The sequence below is a fragment of the Monodelphis domestica genome, chromosome 8 (assembly GCF_027887165.1).
Source record: "Monodelphis domestica isolate mMonDom1 chromosome 8, mMonDom1.pri, whole genome shotgun sequence".
Classification (NCBI taxonomy): domain Eukaryota; kingdom Metazoa; phylum Chordata; class Mammalia; order Didelphimorphia; family Didelphidae; genus Monodelphis; species Monodelphis domestica.
Window position 1 is genome coordinate 45,865,158 of NC_077234.1, and position 16,401 is coordinate 45,881,558.

General features: G+C 43.3%; 1 protein-coding gene across 1 annotated transcript in view; it reads right to left on the minus strand.

Annotated features, from left to right (window-relative positions):
- Positions 1-16,401, minus strand: part of MCF2L2 (MCF.2 cell line derived transforming sequence-like 2) — a 306,817-nt gene that overhangs the window by 204,265 nt on the left and 86,151 nt on the right. Inside the window, exons 12-13 of the mRNA XM_056808456.1 lie at positions 4,142-4,333; positions 511-688 (exon numbers count right to left, since the gene is read on the minus strand). Coding sequence (XP_056664434.1) covers positions 511-688; positions 4,142-4,333 — 370 coding nt within the window. The remainder of the gene's footprint in view (positions 1-510; positions 689-4,141; positions 4,334-16,401) is intronic.

A 16,401-nucleotide genomic window follows, 5' to 3' on the forward strand; every position in this document is an offset into this window, starting at 1 on the left:
GCCCAGATCACCATGACTCCATCCTCGCCATCCCTGCTCAGGCTCTGCAGCTTACTTCGAAGCAGAGCTCGGCCGCCCTCTTCCCAGGGTTGCCTTTCCTCATGCCCCTGAGGTGTGCCAGTGCCCCCTCCCTCCTCTTCCCCTGCCATCTGGGCACATATCGGTTGTGTCTCTGTGCCCCAGCACAGAGTTCTGTAACAGGAAGCACCAAATACCTACTTACAGTCTTTGGAACCCCTTCCAGGGCCAGGATGCCCTTCATTCCCAGGGCCCTGACGCTCTGTTGAAACTAGAGGCTTTCATTATGGACTTGGGCAGAGGGGGCACTCCCAATTCCCACCAGAGAGGCGGAAGGTCTGGCTGGCTGGGGCCCCCAGAAAAGCTTTGGGCTAGTGGTCAGCGGCTGAGCTACAGGGCAGCTCGCTGTATGTGTGCCTCCGAGTCCTTCTTAACACAAACAAGAACGGCAGCCACCTGAGGCAGCCTCTGGAGCCGCTCGTCTGCCCTTACCGAGGGTGGGCGGCCGGCTGGCTTTGGGGGAGGCCCGTTTCGGGGATGACTCTGGATGGGGGGCCACGGGCTGCACAGGACGTGTCTGCTTGGCTGCCAGCTTCTTCAGGCTCACTTGTCTCCTGTCAAACATTTCCTGCACATCTTCCAGTTTCTGAATGACTTTGTCCACATTTTCCTGCAAGAACAGAAACACATGGCAAACAGGGGTCAGCTGTCACCGTCCTGAATGCTGGGGACCGTCGCCGACCTCTGCTTGATGCTGTCACAATAGCACGCTGTGAGCTGTCGGAGCAACCCTACCTGGAAGGCAGATTCTGGACCCAGAAAACCTGGGGGCTTTGGGATGCTCCCAGGCATTTTGCTGGGGGTCTCCCTCCAGCGCAGAGGGCTTTCTCTTTTCTCTCCCAGGGGCTCGATACCAAGACAGGGCTTCAGGATGTCTGATATTTCTTGACAGGCATGTCGATTAGAAAAATGCCCTTGCTAATCCCCCCCCTGCCACAATCGCCTTATTTTCAAGTCATTGTTAGTGATTCAAGTGACTGTTCATGCTAAAATGGAGAACTAAAATGTTCTCTTTGTGGCTAGAGAGATGAAATTTGGAGACAATGGAATTACACAATAAAGTAATCAGCATCATGGCATAAGAACTAATAATTATAGAGTGCTCTGAAGTTTGCAAAGCATCTTACATATATTATCGTATTTGAATCTCAGAACTACTCTGTAAAATAGCTACTACTGATATTAGTCTACATATTTTACAGATAGGTAAACTGAGGCACATCCAGGTTCCATAACTTGCCCCTACCCTTCTAGCTAGTAAGTGCCAGAGTCAGAATTTAGAACCAGGGACTCCCTGGCTTCGAGTTCAGTACAAAAATACCAAATAGAGAAGAGGAGGGAATAAGCACTGTTAAACTTTAGCACTTGTTAAGCGCCTACTAAGTGTCAGGCGCTTGCTGAGAGCATTACGAATAGGGGATCATCGGTTCTCACAACACAGGGAGGGAGATGCTTTTAGGATCCCGAAATGAGATAATGCCGGGTAGCTTTGCCCATCTCCCTTGTCCCCTCTGTTATCAGCCTTCGTTTGATGGTGGTCCAGCAACCCTCAAATCTAGCCCTGGTTGTGCCCCATCCCTGGAATGCTCCCCCTTCCTCCGGAGCCCAGGTCAGACGCCACTTCCTCCAGGATGCCTGTCCCAGGCCCTTCCCCTGTCCAGGTGCCTCCACTTTCATGCTTACATGTGGTCTTTCCATGAGCCCCTCCCATTAGAGTGGGGTCTCTGCCTTCCCCCTAGATTGCCCAGGCCCCAGGAAGAGCCCAATAAAGGCTTGTGGACAAAGGAGCTTTGGCTGCTGAAGCTCCGGGACCTCCTGGCTGGGCTGAGATAATGACTTTCATGAGGAACAAGGGACAGGAGGAGACACTGTCCCTTGAGGGCCTCCACCTGGCTCATGGGCCTTGTGATGGCCATATCAAGAGGGAAGAAGAAGGGGCCATTAGATGGTTCAGTGGATAGAGCCAGGCCTGGGGCAGGAGGTCCTGGGATCAAATATGGCCTCAGACACTTCCTCACTGTGTGACCTTGTACAAGTCACTGAACCCCCATTGCCCAGAACCAACCCTGAGTCTGGATTCTCAGGTGAGGGTTTGAGAAGAACAAGGTGAAAAGTAGAAACTAAGTTCTAAGCGGCCCCTAAAGGTATGGAACTGTGTGGCACCAAGGCGGGCTCATGACACTTTGCTCCCAGATGAGAAGTCTAGAGGAGGACAACAGTGTCCTCCTTCCTGGCTCCTCGGCTTCCAGGGGCAGCCACAGCCACAGACTGTCCCTCTCCCTGCTCCAGGGCAGCAGAACAGCAAAGAAAGGTCCCAGAAACACCCTGGCAGGGGTCTCGCTTCTCTGATGGAAACCTGGCATCACGCCAGGACCAGATTTTCTACCCACTTCCTTGATGCCTTCCACAGTCTGGGACAGTCAGTGACTCGGGGAATAGAACATTGGGCTTAGAGGCAGGAAGACCTAGGTTCAAATCCAACCTCAGACTGTGCGGCCCTGGGCACATTACTAAAGCTGTCTGTCTCAGTTTCCTCATCCATAAAACAGGGATAAGAGCCCCCACCTCCCAGGATGGTTATGGTTGTAAGGATTAAATGGGATAATAATTGTAAAGCTCTTAGCACAGTGTCTGCACATAGGAAGAGCTATATAAGTGTTAGCTATGATCATTATTATTATTATTACTCAAATCCTACCGTGCAGATTCGTTCAGAAGAAAATTGCCCTCATTTTGTGTCCACTCTTCCTCTCTTCCCTACTCTGGGAGATTTGTATTTGTAGGGGAAGAGCTCCCTTTGACAATGGGGGATTTGCTTTGTGATTACTGTTTGTGCCAGACCACTTGAGTAAATGAGAGAGGGGGCAAGGAAAGGGGGAGAGAGGGAGAGGGAGAGAGAGACAGACAGACAGACAGACAGACAAAGACACAGAGACAGACAGACAGAGAGACAGAGACAGAGAGAGAGAGAGAGAGAGAGAGACAGACAGACAGACAGACAGACAGACAGACAGACAGACAGACAGAGACAGAGACAGAGACAGAGAGAGAGAGAGACAGAGAGAGACAGAGAAAGAGAGAGAGAGGGAGGGAGGGAGAGACAGAGAGAGAGACAGACAGACAGAGACAGACAGAGACAGAGAGACAGAGAGAGAGACAGAGACAGAGAGAGAGACAGAGACAGAGATGGAGAGAGAGAGAGAGAGAGAGAGAGAGAGAGAGAGAGAGAGAGAGAGAGACAGACAGAGACAGAGACAGAGAAAGAGAGAGAGAGGGAGGGAGAGAGGGAGAGACAGACAGAGAGAGACAGACAGACAGAGAGAGACAGAGAGAGAGATGGAGAGAGGGGAGAGACACACAGAGAGTGAGATGATAAAGAAAGGACAAAAAAGGTGGGGGGGGAGCAGGAATAAGGAAGAAAGCAAAGATACTAAGTAAAAATAAAGATCCAGACTGAGAAAAGGGAAAGAAGGAAATGAGAGAAAAGGAGAAAAGAGGGAGGGAGGGAGGGAGGGAGGGAGGGAGGGAGGAAGGAAGGAAGGAAGGAAGGAAGGAAGGAAGGAAGGAAGGAAGGAAGGAAGGAAGGAAGGAAGGAAGGAAGGAGGATGCTAAGTGGAAGAGACCCAGACTGAGCAGGCCCTCACCACTCCCCTCTGACCACTTCATGGTCCATGCCTTCCTAACCCCCTGTTTAAGAGCTTCTTTGGGAGCATCACACAGAGAGTCCAAGGAAGAAGAGGGTGGAGGGCAGCAAAGTCACGTCAGCTACTCAGGGTCCAGGAGAGCCCGGAAGGCTCAGCCAGAGTTCATGGGTCACAGAGAACCATAGACTTGGACGCCGAAAAAACCACCTTTGAGACCCCTGGGTTCAGCTAAGTACCAGAGAAGTGAGGCAGGAATAGAGGGCCTGGTCCATGCCGCCGCTTCCAGGCAGTCCTCCCCCGGAAGAAGCACCCCCACCCGCGTGGCCTGGCCTGGCGCTCAGTGAGTGTCCCGCCCTGTGCCAATGGCGCTGCATTGCGCCGCCCCGCCCCCTCTTCCGGCGGAGGTCCCGAGGCACTACCTTGATCTCCGGGGTGAGAACCACGTGGAACTGGCTGTAGAATTCCTGGGGGCTGAGCAGCTGCTGCTCCTTGGCAGTGCTCAGGAACTTCTCGATGTCCCCCAGGGCGGTCTCGGCTCCCTCCTGGGTCTGACACTTGTCCAGGGCTTGGGAAGCTAGAAGGTAAATGCCGTCTTCACACCACTGACTGGCCTGAGGAGAAAGCAGAGCACGAAGGTGATCGGGAGCCTCAGGGACCTCCTTCGGCATGCCTTCTGGTCCCAAGCAGACACTCCATCTCCCGCCACCACGCCTTTGCAAGCCTGGGCTGTCCCCCTGATGTTGAGGATGCCCCCTTCAAAGATCACCAGAAATGTCCCCTCTGGGCCCCCATTCGTCCCTCCCCTTCCTCCCCCCCCCCCCCCCCCCCCCAGCACTCTTCCTCCTTCAATCTCAGTGTGGCTGCTTATATATTTGGTAGTAACTTGTGACCAGGAGGTATCCTTCCTTCCCCTCCCCGGGGCTGCAACCTCTGCAGGCAGGGGTTCACTTTTCTTTGTGGCTCCTCTAGAGAATTCGTTTCTTTATTAAGTAAAAGGGGGGAGGGGTGGCCCCATATTCTCTGCTGGGATCTCCACACGTTCTCCTTTGAGGATGGAATCTTGTGGCCCCGGGAAGAGAGGAGAGATCGGGAGGACCTGCAGGGCTCCCTGGGCATCACGTGGGCAGCCGGCCATGGTCCACCCGGATGAGGCTCACAAAACCTCCATGATCATCTGTGACCAGAACCTGCCCCCAAAGCTAGCTAAGGCCCAGAGAGGGGAGATGAGAGCTTAATGCAGCGATGGGCTGCCCATTTAAGTGGTCTTTTTCAGTGAAGTATCTCTGGATTTGGGCAAGAAAGGAACGTGCAGGGGGCAGCTGGGTGGCCCAGTGGATGGAGAGCCAGGCCTAGAGATGGGAGGTCCTAGGTTCAAATCTGGCCTCACACACTTCCCAGCTGTGTGACCCTGGGCAAGTCACTTGACCCCCATTGCCTAGCCCTTACCACTCTTCTGCCTTGGAGCCAATACACAGTATTGACTCCAAGACGGAAGGTGAGGGTTTAAAAAAAATTTTTTTAAAAAAGAAAGGACCATGCAAGAAGCTCTCATCTCCCCCCTCCAGGACTTTGAGCACACAGGTTGCTCTTCATGCTGCTTAGGATCCCTAGCTTCCCTCAAGGCTCTGCTCTCACCCCAACACAAGACTTTTTCTGATCTTCCCCTTCAATTATTTCATATAAACTTTATAATTTGTCTGTACTTATGTGTGTCCATGTTGCCATCCGAATCCAAATGAACATAAATCCTCAAAGGCAGAGACATCTTTTTCTCCTCAGGACCTAACCCTTACTCAAGAGGCTAATAAAATGTTTTATTCTTCTTATATGTACATGAGATATGGATACTGTGCATACATTATGCTCAGGTGTTTACCGATTCATTCTCTGCCCATCCCCCCTCCCTGTATGCTGTAGGTGCTTAATGAATGCGCCTTGATTAACCAGTTTTTCATGCATTTCTCCACCTATGTATAGTCTTCCCTGATAGAATGGAAGCTTCCTGAGGCCAGGGACTTTCATTTTTTTTCTATATCACCATTGCCTTCCACCATGGAAGGACTCACACACAGTCGGTGCTTAATAAAGGCTTCTTTATTGCTTTCATGGACTCCTGTGTGTGTGTCTGTGTTATCTCTCAGTAGAACCTTAGCTCCTGGAGGGCAGGGACACTTTCATTTTTGCCTTTGCAACCTGGCACACAGTAGACACTTAATTCATGCTTACTGGCATGAACATTCAGTTTAGTGCTGCTGTCCTTTCTGGACACCTTTTTATTTGCATTCATTTGGATTTCTATTGTGTTTAAAGGATTCCTTGTAGAGGACGTCTGCACCAGGGATGCTTCCATACAGCCTCCCTTGGCATCGTCCTCCTGTGACTGGCTCAGTTCAATTGAGCAGTGAGTGCCTAATGTGTGCAGACAAGTGGAATGGAGGTGGTGGTGGGGGGACTGGGTAAAGGCGAGACCAGCAGAAGCAAGAAACACTGGGCCAGTTTTACTAAAATGAAGCCTTCAGAACCAGACCCCAGTATGAAAGGCCTGATTATCTGTCGGAGGAGGAGGAGGAGGAGGAGGAGGAGGAGGAGGAGGAGGAGGAGGAGGAGGAGGAGGGGGAGGGGGAGGGGGGAGGAGGGGGAGGGGGGGAGGGGGGAGGGGGGAGGAGGAGGAGGAGGAGGAGGAGGAGGAGGAGAAGGAGAAGAAGAAGAAGAAGATCTGAGACTGTTTCTCCATTTTGGACACGTGAGTAATAGGGACTGATCTTTTTTCTTTGCCCCAGCTATCTAAGGGCTTGGGCCTTTTGGCCCAGCCTAAACAGAAGGGGTATTTAAGCCCTATTCCCTTCTCTCCCCTTCCTCTCTCTCTATATATCTCTAATTCCTTTCTTACTCCTATTGTAATTAAACTCCAAAAAAGGCTGACGGCTGACTTGAGTTTTCATTTAGGAATTACATAGCTGATTCCTGGGCGACCTTAAATTAATATATATCAGTCTTTTAAAGTGATTCTCTTGTAACATTGTGGCTAACCACACGGGAGTCTAAAGAATCCTCTCAATAAAACTTTTTCCTTGCCTTTTTACTATACCGTCTCACCACTTAGCCTTTTTTTTTTTTAACAAAAAACTTGGCTTAAAGACACAGCTGCTAGAACACGTGAGTATAAAAAACTTTTTCTCTTTTCTCCTTAAGTTAAATTGGAATCAGCAGTTTTTCTTTTTCTTCCCTTTAATCTTAAGGGACAGCTGGGTAGCTCAGCGGATTGAGAGCCAGCCCTAGAGGCAGAAGGTCCTGGGTTCAAATCGGACCTCAGATACTTCCCAGCTGTGTGACTCTGATAGACAGAAAACAGCTGTTTTTAAATCTCAGCAACAGGACTCTAAAGTCCTGGCTGGAAGAACTGTTTCTAAATATCCTTTCCCTTAAGGAACAACTTCCTGCATTAAAAAAAAACAACCCTGTGGAAAGTTTGTTGCTTTGCCCTGCTCCCCACGTGTTTTGTGAAATTACAAAATATATATATATATAAAAATGGGTACTACATTCTTTGACAATTATATGGCAGCTGAAGAAGTAGGGGCATTGAGGAATGAAGGATACCTCCAAATTTTTATATTAATAGGTACTGTCATTTTTGTAATCCTCAATACTATATTTAGAGATGAAAAAATAAAAAATATTGAGGATAAAATAAAACAAAATGAGGATAAAATAAAACAAAATGAGGATAAAATAAAACAAAATGAGGATAAAATAAAACAAAATGAGGATAAAATAGAAAATATTGAGGATAAAATAGAAAATGTTGAGGATAAAATAGAAAAAAATGAGGATAAAATAGAAAATATTGAGGATAAAATAGAAAATATTGAGGATAAAATAGAAAAAATTGAGGATAAAATAGAAAAAATTGAGAATAAAATAGAAAAACTTGAGGATAAAATAGGAAATATTGAGAATAAAATAGGAAATATTGAGGATAAAATGGGAGATATGGAAGATAAAATAGGAAAAATTGAGGATAAAATGCAAGCCCAATTAGAAGATCTAAAATGTTTCTTACAGGATCAATGGGCAAACACCCACTCTACCAGAAACAGACCTGTTTCTGAACCTTTGAATGAGGAAATTTCCTTCCCTGAAATAGAGATGGAAAACACCTTCCCTATAGCCCAGTTAACAGACTGCTTCTCTCGTGTAGTGCAAATCTTGTCTGAATTTAATCCCCAAAACCCTTCCCCTGCAATCCCAGCTTCTCATGTTCCTTCTCCTACAGAAAACCAAATTCCAATGCAAGGGAGATCTTGTCCTCCTAGAGAAACCTGTCCTTGTCAAACTGACCCACAGGTGCAAAATTCAACTAGAGGCCTGTTTCCTCTAAGAGAAGTACCTGAAATAGGACGAAATGGGGATGTGGTGACTTTAAGACATAGGATACCGTTTACTCCCCAAGAAATAAATGAATTTACACGAAATATCCCCACATATGAACAAGATCCTTTTCTAGTAACAAAAAAGATGGGAGACATATTTTTTCAATATAATCCGTCTTACAAGGACGTTGAGAGCTTACTACAGGCTTTTTTAAGTGAACGTGAAAAAAATAAAATAATTGCTCATGTCAACAAAACCCGGGGGCGTAATGCAGCACATTGGCCATCTCAGGATCCCGAATGGGACTATAATAATCCTGAGGACTATCTACAACTATACCGTTGTAGAGAGGCCATCCTCACGGCCATGAAGGAATGTGCGGACAGTACAGATAAGTGGATGGAACTGGAAAAAATTAAGCAAAAGGAAAACGAAACACCCTCCAGATTTATGGACAGAATTATCGAGTTTGGGGACAGATACTTAGATTGGGACTTAAATAAAGAGAATAGTTTAAGACAAGTTAGAAGAATCTTTGTAAACAATTCTTGCAAAGTAATTAAAAATTATTTTAAAACACAATGCCCAAGATGGTCAGATATGGACCTTGAAGAATTGCGAAAAACAGCTATATATGTTTTTAAGGGAAACGAAGAAAAGGAGAAAGAGAAAAATGATGACATGGAGGAAATGAAGAAAAAAATGAGATGTGTAATAGATAGGATAACTAAATTAGAAAGTGGGCATGATAATGAACCAACGACAATTGCCCCTCTCCAGAAATCCAATTATCAATCCATTACTTGCCACTTCTGTGAGAAGAAGGGCCACAAAATGATGGAATGTAGAACCTTTCTTAAGATGTTTGGAAGGAATACACAGTTTAATAATGGTTTTAGAAATAATAACTATAGAAATTATGATAATGGTTATAGAAACCAGAATTTTAGAAATTATAATAATGACTATGGAAATAACTATAATGAATATAGAAATAAGAACTTTAGAAACCAGAATTATAGAAATAGGAATTGGGAACTTAATGACAATGCTCAAATTGAAGAAAATTTTAATGATAATACTCAACAACATATGAGAAATGGCGCTCATCCAAAAATTACTCGAGGTACTAATGACCCTCAGAGAGGTGCCCTTCAGGGGGGTGCCCAAGGAATATCCCAAACACAATGATGGTGCCCGGGGGGGGCTGGGGCACAGGAATCAGAGGATACAACCTTTGATTTCCCAGACCCTGATGTCCTACTACCCGTTGTCCCTATCCACTGCCCTCCCCATACTAATGAACCCCATGTTACCTTAAAAGTGGGTAACACTTATTATGATTGTCTATTAGACACCGGAGCTTCCTGGTCTGTATTAAAGAGAACACCTGATTTACAATGTTATTCTATTGGCTCAGAGATATATATAATGGGAGTATCAGGAATAACCCAAAGAGTTAAAAGACTTCCTCCTAGAATGGTGTCTGTAGGACCCCTAGAGGTACAACACTCCTTCCTTTTGATGCCTGACTCCCCTTTAAATTTGCTGGGGAGGGACCTTCTATGCAAACTCAGAGCCACAATAACCTGCTCCCCAGATGGCTCATTATCATTAGAAGTACCAGAGGAATCTTTAAAATTACTCCCTGTACTTCTCTCTGAAAACCAGGAGGCAAAAGAACCTTCCATTTTTGAAATACCTAAAGATATACCGGAGTCTCTTTGGGCCACATCTTCTTCTGATGTAGGCTTACTTAAATCTGCTGTTCCTGTGCAGATAAAAACTAAATCTAGCCCACCTCCTTCTATCCCTCAGTATCCCCTCTCAAAGGAGGCAATTGAGGGTATTACACCAGTTATTAACTCATTAATAGAACAGGGAATAATAATCCCTTGCAAATCTGAATACAACACGCCCATCCTGCCAATTAAAAAACCAAAAAAAGGACCCGATGGCAAGCACATCTATAGATTCGTACAGGATCTAAGGGCAGTGAATAATCATGTTATAAAGAGACACTCCGTAGTTTCTAACATACATACTATTATTTCATCTATTCCTAGCACAGCTACATACTTTACAGTAGTAGACTTGTGTTCAGCTTTCTTTTCCATACCAATACATGAAAACTCCAGGCATATTTTTGCTTTCACCTGGAAGGGCTCACAATATACCTGGTGTCGGCTGCCACAGGGTTATGTCGAAAGTCCGAGCTTATTTGAGCAAATTTTGAGCCAAGACACAGACAATATAACATTTAAAAATAGCAAATTAATCAAATATGTAGATGATCTACTCTTGGCTTCAACAGATGCAGAAACATGTCAAGAAGATAGCAAACACCTTCTTTTGGAATTGCACAAAAGAGGACATAAAATCTCTAAGGATAAAGTTCAATGGTGTCTCCAAAAAGTAGAATATTTGGGATTCATCTTGACTGTGGGTGCTCGTTATATTTCTCCAAAACGAATTGAGAACATTCAAAAATTGAGTGCTCCTACCACTAAGAAACAGCTGAGAGCAATTTTAGGAGCAACAGGGTTTTGTAGACAATGGATTCCTTGCTATGGGGAAATCACTAAACCCCTTATAGCATTAACAAAGGATTCGGTTCCTGAACCCCTCAAATTAGAGCCTGAACACTTGTCAGCTCTAACAGATCTGAAAAAGGCTATCATGTCTGCCCCTGCTCTAGGCATCCCAGATTACAACAAGCCATTTACTTTATATGTGCATGAGCGAAGAGGAGTAGCCTCTGGTGTGTTAACTCAGACTTTGGGACCTTCTCAGCGCCCAATTGCTTATTATTCTGCCCAACTACACCCAGTAGCAGCAGGAGCACCACCATGCCTTAGAGGAGTAGCTGCTACAGCCTTACTAGTAACAAAAACCATTGATTTAGTATTGGGATGTCCATTAACAATAATGTGCCCACATGAGATTGAAGCATTATTGGTAAAACATAGAACACAGGCATTCTCGGATCAGAGAATTACAAGGTATGAAATAACCTTATTAAATAGTGAAAATATTACCTTGAAACGCTGTTCAACTCTTAACCCTGCCACCTTGCTTCCAGATTTACCTACTTCAGGAGAACCACTACATAACTGTGAAACATTAGTGTCCATGGCAGAAAAGCCTCGAGATAATCTCTTGGACACTCCCTTAGACAATGCAGATCTGATTTTATTTACCGATGGTTCCTCTTTTATGAGGGATGGCATACGTTACACTGGAGCTGCTGTAGTCTCAGAATTTGCCACTGAATGGTCAGCTTCACTACCTTCTAACATTAGCGCTCAAGGAGCAGAACTCATAGCTCTAAAACAAGCTTGTATAATTGCCAAGGATAAAAAGGCAACAATTTATACAGATTCTAGATATGCTTTCGGCATTTGTCACTCAGTCGGGATGCTATGGCTCCAAAGAGGATTTTTAACCTCAGCTGGAAAATCCATAGCTAATGCAGAAATTATTAATGAAGTTCTTTCTGCTCTCAAACTGCCTAAAGCCCTAGCTGTAGTTCATTGCTCTGCCCATACAGGTGGCTCTGACCCTGTCTCTAGAGGAAATGACCGAGCAGATGCCGCTGCAAAACTAGCAGCCATAGAAGGACCTGGATTAATTTTAACATCAACAACCACAGATAATTTAAATTTATCACTTTCCTATAATGAAAAGGAAGTGGAAAATGGAAACAAAAATTTAAAGCAAAACAAATTAATGGAGTATGGGTGTCATCTGAAGGAAAACCCCTGCTCCCTAGAAGTTTCTATAACCAAATTTGCCAATCTATTCATAAAAATGGTCATTTTGGCACCCAGGGCATCGTGGACTCTGTCAAGAGAGTATGGATAGCCCCTGGTATAACTACTGTAGCCTGTAAAGTATGTTCAGCCTGTCCTATTTGCCAGGCATATAACCAACATGCATATCGTGGAAAAGCCTTTGGGGGACGTCCTCTGGCTTACACACCTTTTGAACATCTACAGATAGATTTCATTACAATGCCAAAAGCTGGACGTTATAAATTTTGTCTAGTAATTGTAGATCAACTAACCAGATGGCCGGAAGCATTTCCTACAACCCGAGCCACAGCAGATTTTGTTGCAAAGATACTTTTAAAAGAAATTATTCCTCGTTTTGGCCTACCAGCACGTATTGACTCCGATAGAGGGAGTCGTTTTACCGATTCTGTCTTAAATCAAATATATTCTTGCTTGGGGATAACTCCAAAATTCCATGTTCCATATCACCCCCAGAGCTCAGGCCAAGTGGAGAGGATGAATAAAGAATTTAAGACTATGATTGGCAAATTATTCACTGAGACCCATTTAAAATGGCCTGAAATTCTCCCTCTGGCCCTATTTTATCTTAGAAGCAGGCCTAGAGGAGACTTACATATTTCACCATTTGAGATGCTTTTTGGACATCCGCCTATACAGGCTAAGCCTTTCTCCCCAGCTTATACATCGCTATTAGGGGGAGATATTACTATTGCTTCCTATATACAGGAGTTACAGCACAAACTACGTGAACTTCATGAATCCGGAGCTGCAGTACAAGCTGGACCATTAGACTTTTCTCTGCATGACCTGAACCCAGGAGATAAAGTTTATATCAAGAATTTCAAGCGAACTGGAGCAACTGAACCTTCCTGGGAAGGACCATTCCAAATATTATTAACTACTCCAACATCTATAAAGATTGGAGAAAGAGACTCTTGGATTCACTGCTCACATGTGAAGAAAGCATCTTCTGCTGAGACTGATTGACTCTATCCTATCATATGAATTGTGACTCTATCTTATCATATGAATTGGAGATAATAATCCATAGACAAATGGATGTTTTTTTTCAAGAATATATTGAATTACTGATTTTTTTTCTTATTTTTTCTTATTTCTTTTCTTTTATTTTTTATCAGAATATTTTATTTTTTCTCATGTTTTGTACTGAAGGTACACATAATTAATATTAATATTTTTTTCCCTGCAGTAATACAAGTTAATATATATACTCTTGCTATAATATCAATATATGCCTAAAAGCTTTAAACTATGGGAACCTGCCATTTATTGATAAAATATTATAGGACTGTGATTAATGTTTGTGTCTGATTCCAGGAAAAGGGATAAAAACAAGGAGCACAGACTAAACCTGAATAGTGCCAATAGAGCACACATGAAATATTAAAGTGAGACTCAAGGTTGCGACGCTTAACTTATGTTTAAGTCGTAGGACTTCCTTGTATCTACACTCCTTTTGAAGTACTCAAACAAGTACAAAGCTTGACTATCATGCTGGCTCCCTATATCTCTGAAGGAAAAAAATCAGACAAGGGAATGACATTTCCCCATCAAAATAGAATTCTAATTCTTTCCTTCTTATATTATGGCAACTTCCTGTAGTCTTGGCTACAAATGGCTAAGTGAAATATTACTGTATTCTGTCCTACATACTTGTGGGATAGAAATTACTTTAAACTGGACCTATACAAGGCCTATTTTGAATTTTTCTTATGTTTTTGATTATTTTTCTATTCTTTTGATAATTGACACATACACCCCCATAACTGAACATTGCATTCTGAGCTAAACTTGATATTTTTTTTAAATACTTACTTCAGGGGGGATTGTATTTTAATTTAAAATCTAAGAATTTTTGAATTTTTTTTGTTTGAGATTATATTTTTATAAAAATCCAAGACTTTTGTTTAAGATTTTACTGTTATAAAAAATTCAAAGACTTTGATTTTGTTTGAGAAAAGATCTTCAAGAAAGAAGCTTGAAACTTTTATATCCAGAGAATGAACTGTTGCAGAAAGATGCCGAAAACCTACACTTCATCAAGAAGATCAAGAATGAACTTTGGATGTGATTGATTGGACTGAACTTTTGATTGAACATTTATTGTAACATTTATGCCAAAAGGGACTGCCCCTAATTTGGCTTTCTGTCAATGCGCCTAGCAAACATTGGTTTTGCTTTCTTTTCTTTTCTATTTCCTCTCTCACTATTCTAATTTCTCTTAGAAAATTGAATATTGTGTATATCTTTAGTTAGAAGTGAATTTAGAACTACAAAATGATTATGTTAAATGATCAATGGGGAGACTAGTCTCCCAATGATCATCAGGGGGGATTGTAAACCTCAAATTTCCTTAGACTTATAAATGTTGGTAATTTCACCATTGGGATATTTCATACTTGGAAAATTTCTTACTGATAGTCTATTGGAATGGGAACCCCATTGGCATGGGAGATTCCTTCTCTTCCCTTCTTAAGATTACTTTAGGACAGAAACCCTTTGCTGAACAATGGAAAGGACTTTGACCTATGCTTAAGCATAGAACAGGAATTTCTTTGAGTCTTGATTGATTTTAGAATTGATACAATGGAGATACTCCACCCTATTCAGTCCTAATAGGATTGAGTAAGGGCTGCAGCCTAGATCAAAATTTAATTATTCCCATCTCTACCATACTCAAGTTAACAGGATTTAGAAAGGGCTGTAGCAAAGGAGTATAGATTTAATCATTTGAAAATATGACCTTCAACAGACATGTGCAAAAGCCAGAAACCTCTGGGCGGTCCTGGGTTAAGTGAGAGCCTCCATTGACAGGGAAATTGATGAAGAGTGATTGGTAGATGTGAGGACTGAGGGGAGGCAACTTGGATGGTGTCCTTAAAGATAGGAGGGTCTGGAGACTGGAGGGGGTGGAGTTTTTGGTCGGTGTGGTTCCTGGGCTCTGAGGAAGCTTGCTCTGAAGGAAGCTGAAGGTGGGGGCCTCTGAGACTGTTTCTCCATTTTGGACACGTGAGTAATAGGGACTGATCTCTTTTCTTTGCCCCAGCTATCTAAGGGCTTGGACCTTTTGGCCCAGCCTAAACAGAAGGGGTATTTAAGCCCTATTCCCTTCTCTCCCCTTTCTCTCTCTATATATATCTCTAATTCCTTTCTTGCTCCTATTGTAATTAAACTCCAAAAAAGGCTGATGGCTGACTTGAGTTTTTCATTTAGGAATTACATAGCTGATTCCTGGGCGACCTTAAATTAATATATATCAGTCTTTTAAAGTGATTCCCTTGTAACGAAGAAGAAGAAGAAGAAGAAGAAGAAGAAGAAGAAGAAGAAGAAGAAGAAGAAGAAGAAGAAGAAGAAGAAGAAGAAGAAGAAGAAGAAGAAGAAGAAGAAGAAGAGGAAGAGGAAGAGGAAGAGGAAGAGGAAGAGGAAGAGGAAGAGGGAGGAGGAGGAGGCAGAAGAGGAGAAGAAGAAGAGGAGGCAGAAGAGGAGGAGGAGGAAAAGGAGAAGAAGGAGGAGGAGGAGGAGGCAGAAGAGGAGAAGAAGAAGAGGAGGAGGAGGAGGAGGAGGAGGAGGAGGAGGAGGAGGAGGAGGAGGAGGAGAAGGAGAAGGAGAAGGAGAAGGAGAAGAAGAAGAAGAAGAAGAAGAAGAAGAAGAAGAAGAAGAAGAAGAAGAAGAAGAAGAAGAAGAAGAAGAAGAAGAAGAAGAAGAAGAAGAAGAAGAAGAAGAAGAAGAAGAAGAAGAAGAAGAAGAAGAAGAAGAAGAAGAAGAAGAAGAAGAAGAAAAAGAAAGATGGAAGAGAAGATGGAGGAGGAAGAGAAGGAGAATAAGGAGGAGGAAGAGAAAGAAGAAAGAAATGAAATACCTATTCTTTCTGTGGAGGGAGATGGCATTTTTCATCAGCCTTTTGGGATTGTATTGGATCACTGTATTGCTGAGAATAACTAGATCATTCACATTTGTTCAGTGAACAATATTGCTGTTACTGTGCACAATGGTATCCTGGTTCTGCTCACTCTATTTTGCCTCAGTTCATGTAAGTTCATCCAGATTCTTTCCGAAATCATCCTGCTTATCATTCCTTACTGTACAATAGTATTCCATCCCCACCATATACGACATGTTCAGCCATTCCCCAATCAATGGACCTTGTCAACACACAAAAAGCATTGCTAAAAATATTTTGGTACAAATTGATTCTTTTCTTTTTTTTAGAAAAAAAATCTCTTTAGGATACAGACCTCATAGTGGCAAACAATATGGATTTTTTAAATCTCCATTTAGAGGGGTTGTTTCATTCTTTGTTATTTGCATCCCTGGCACATTGGCTGGCACACAGTAGGTGCTTAATAAGTGTTTATTGATTAATTTGACATATACTTAGAATTGATATGTGTATTGTGTATTTACTTTTATATAGACATATAAATGTACTTGTATGTATACTATAGATATTTCTACGTGGACTTTTACATGGATTTCACATGTGTCTATAT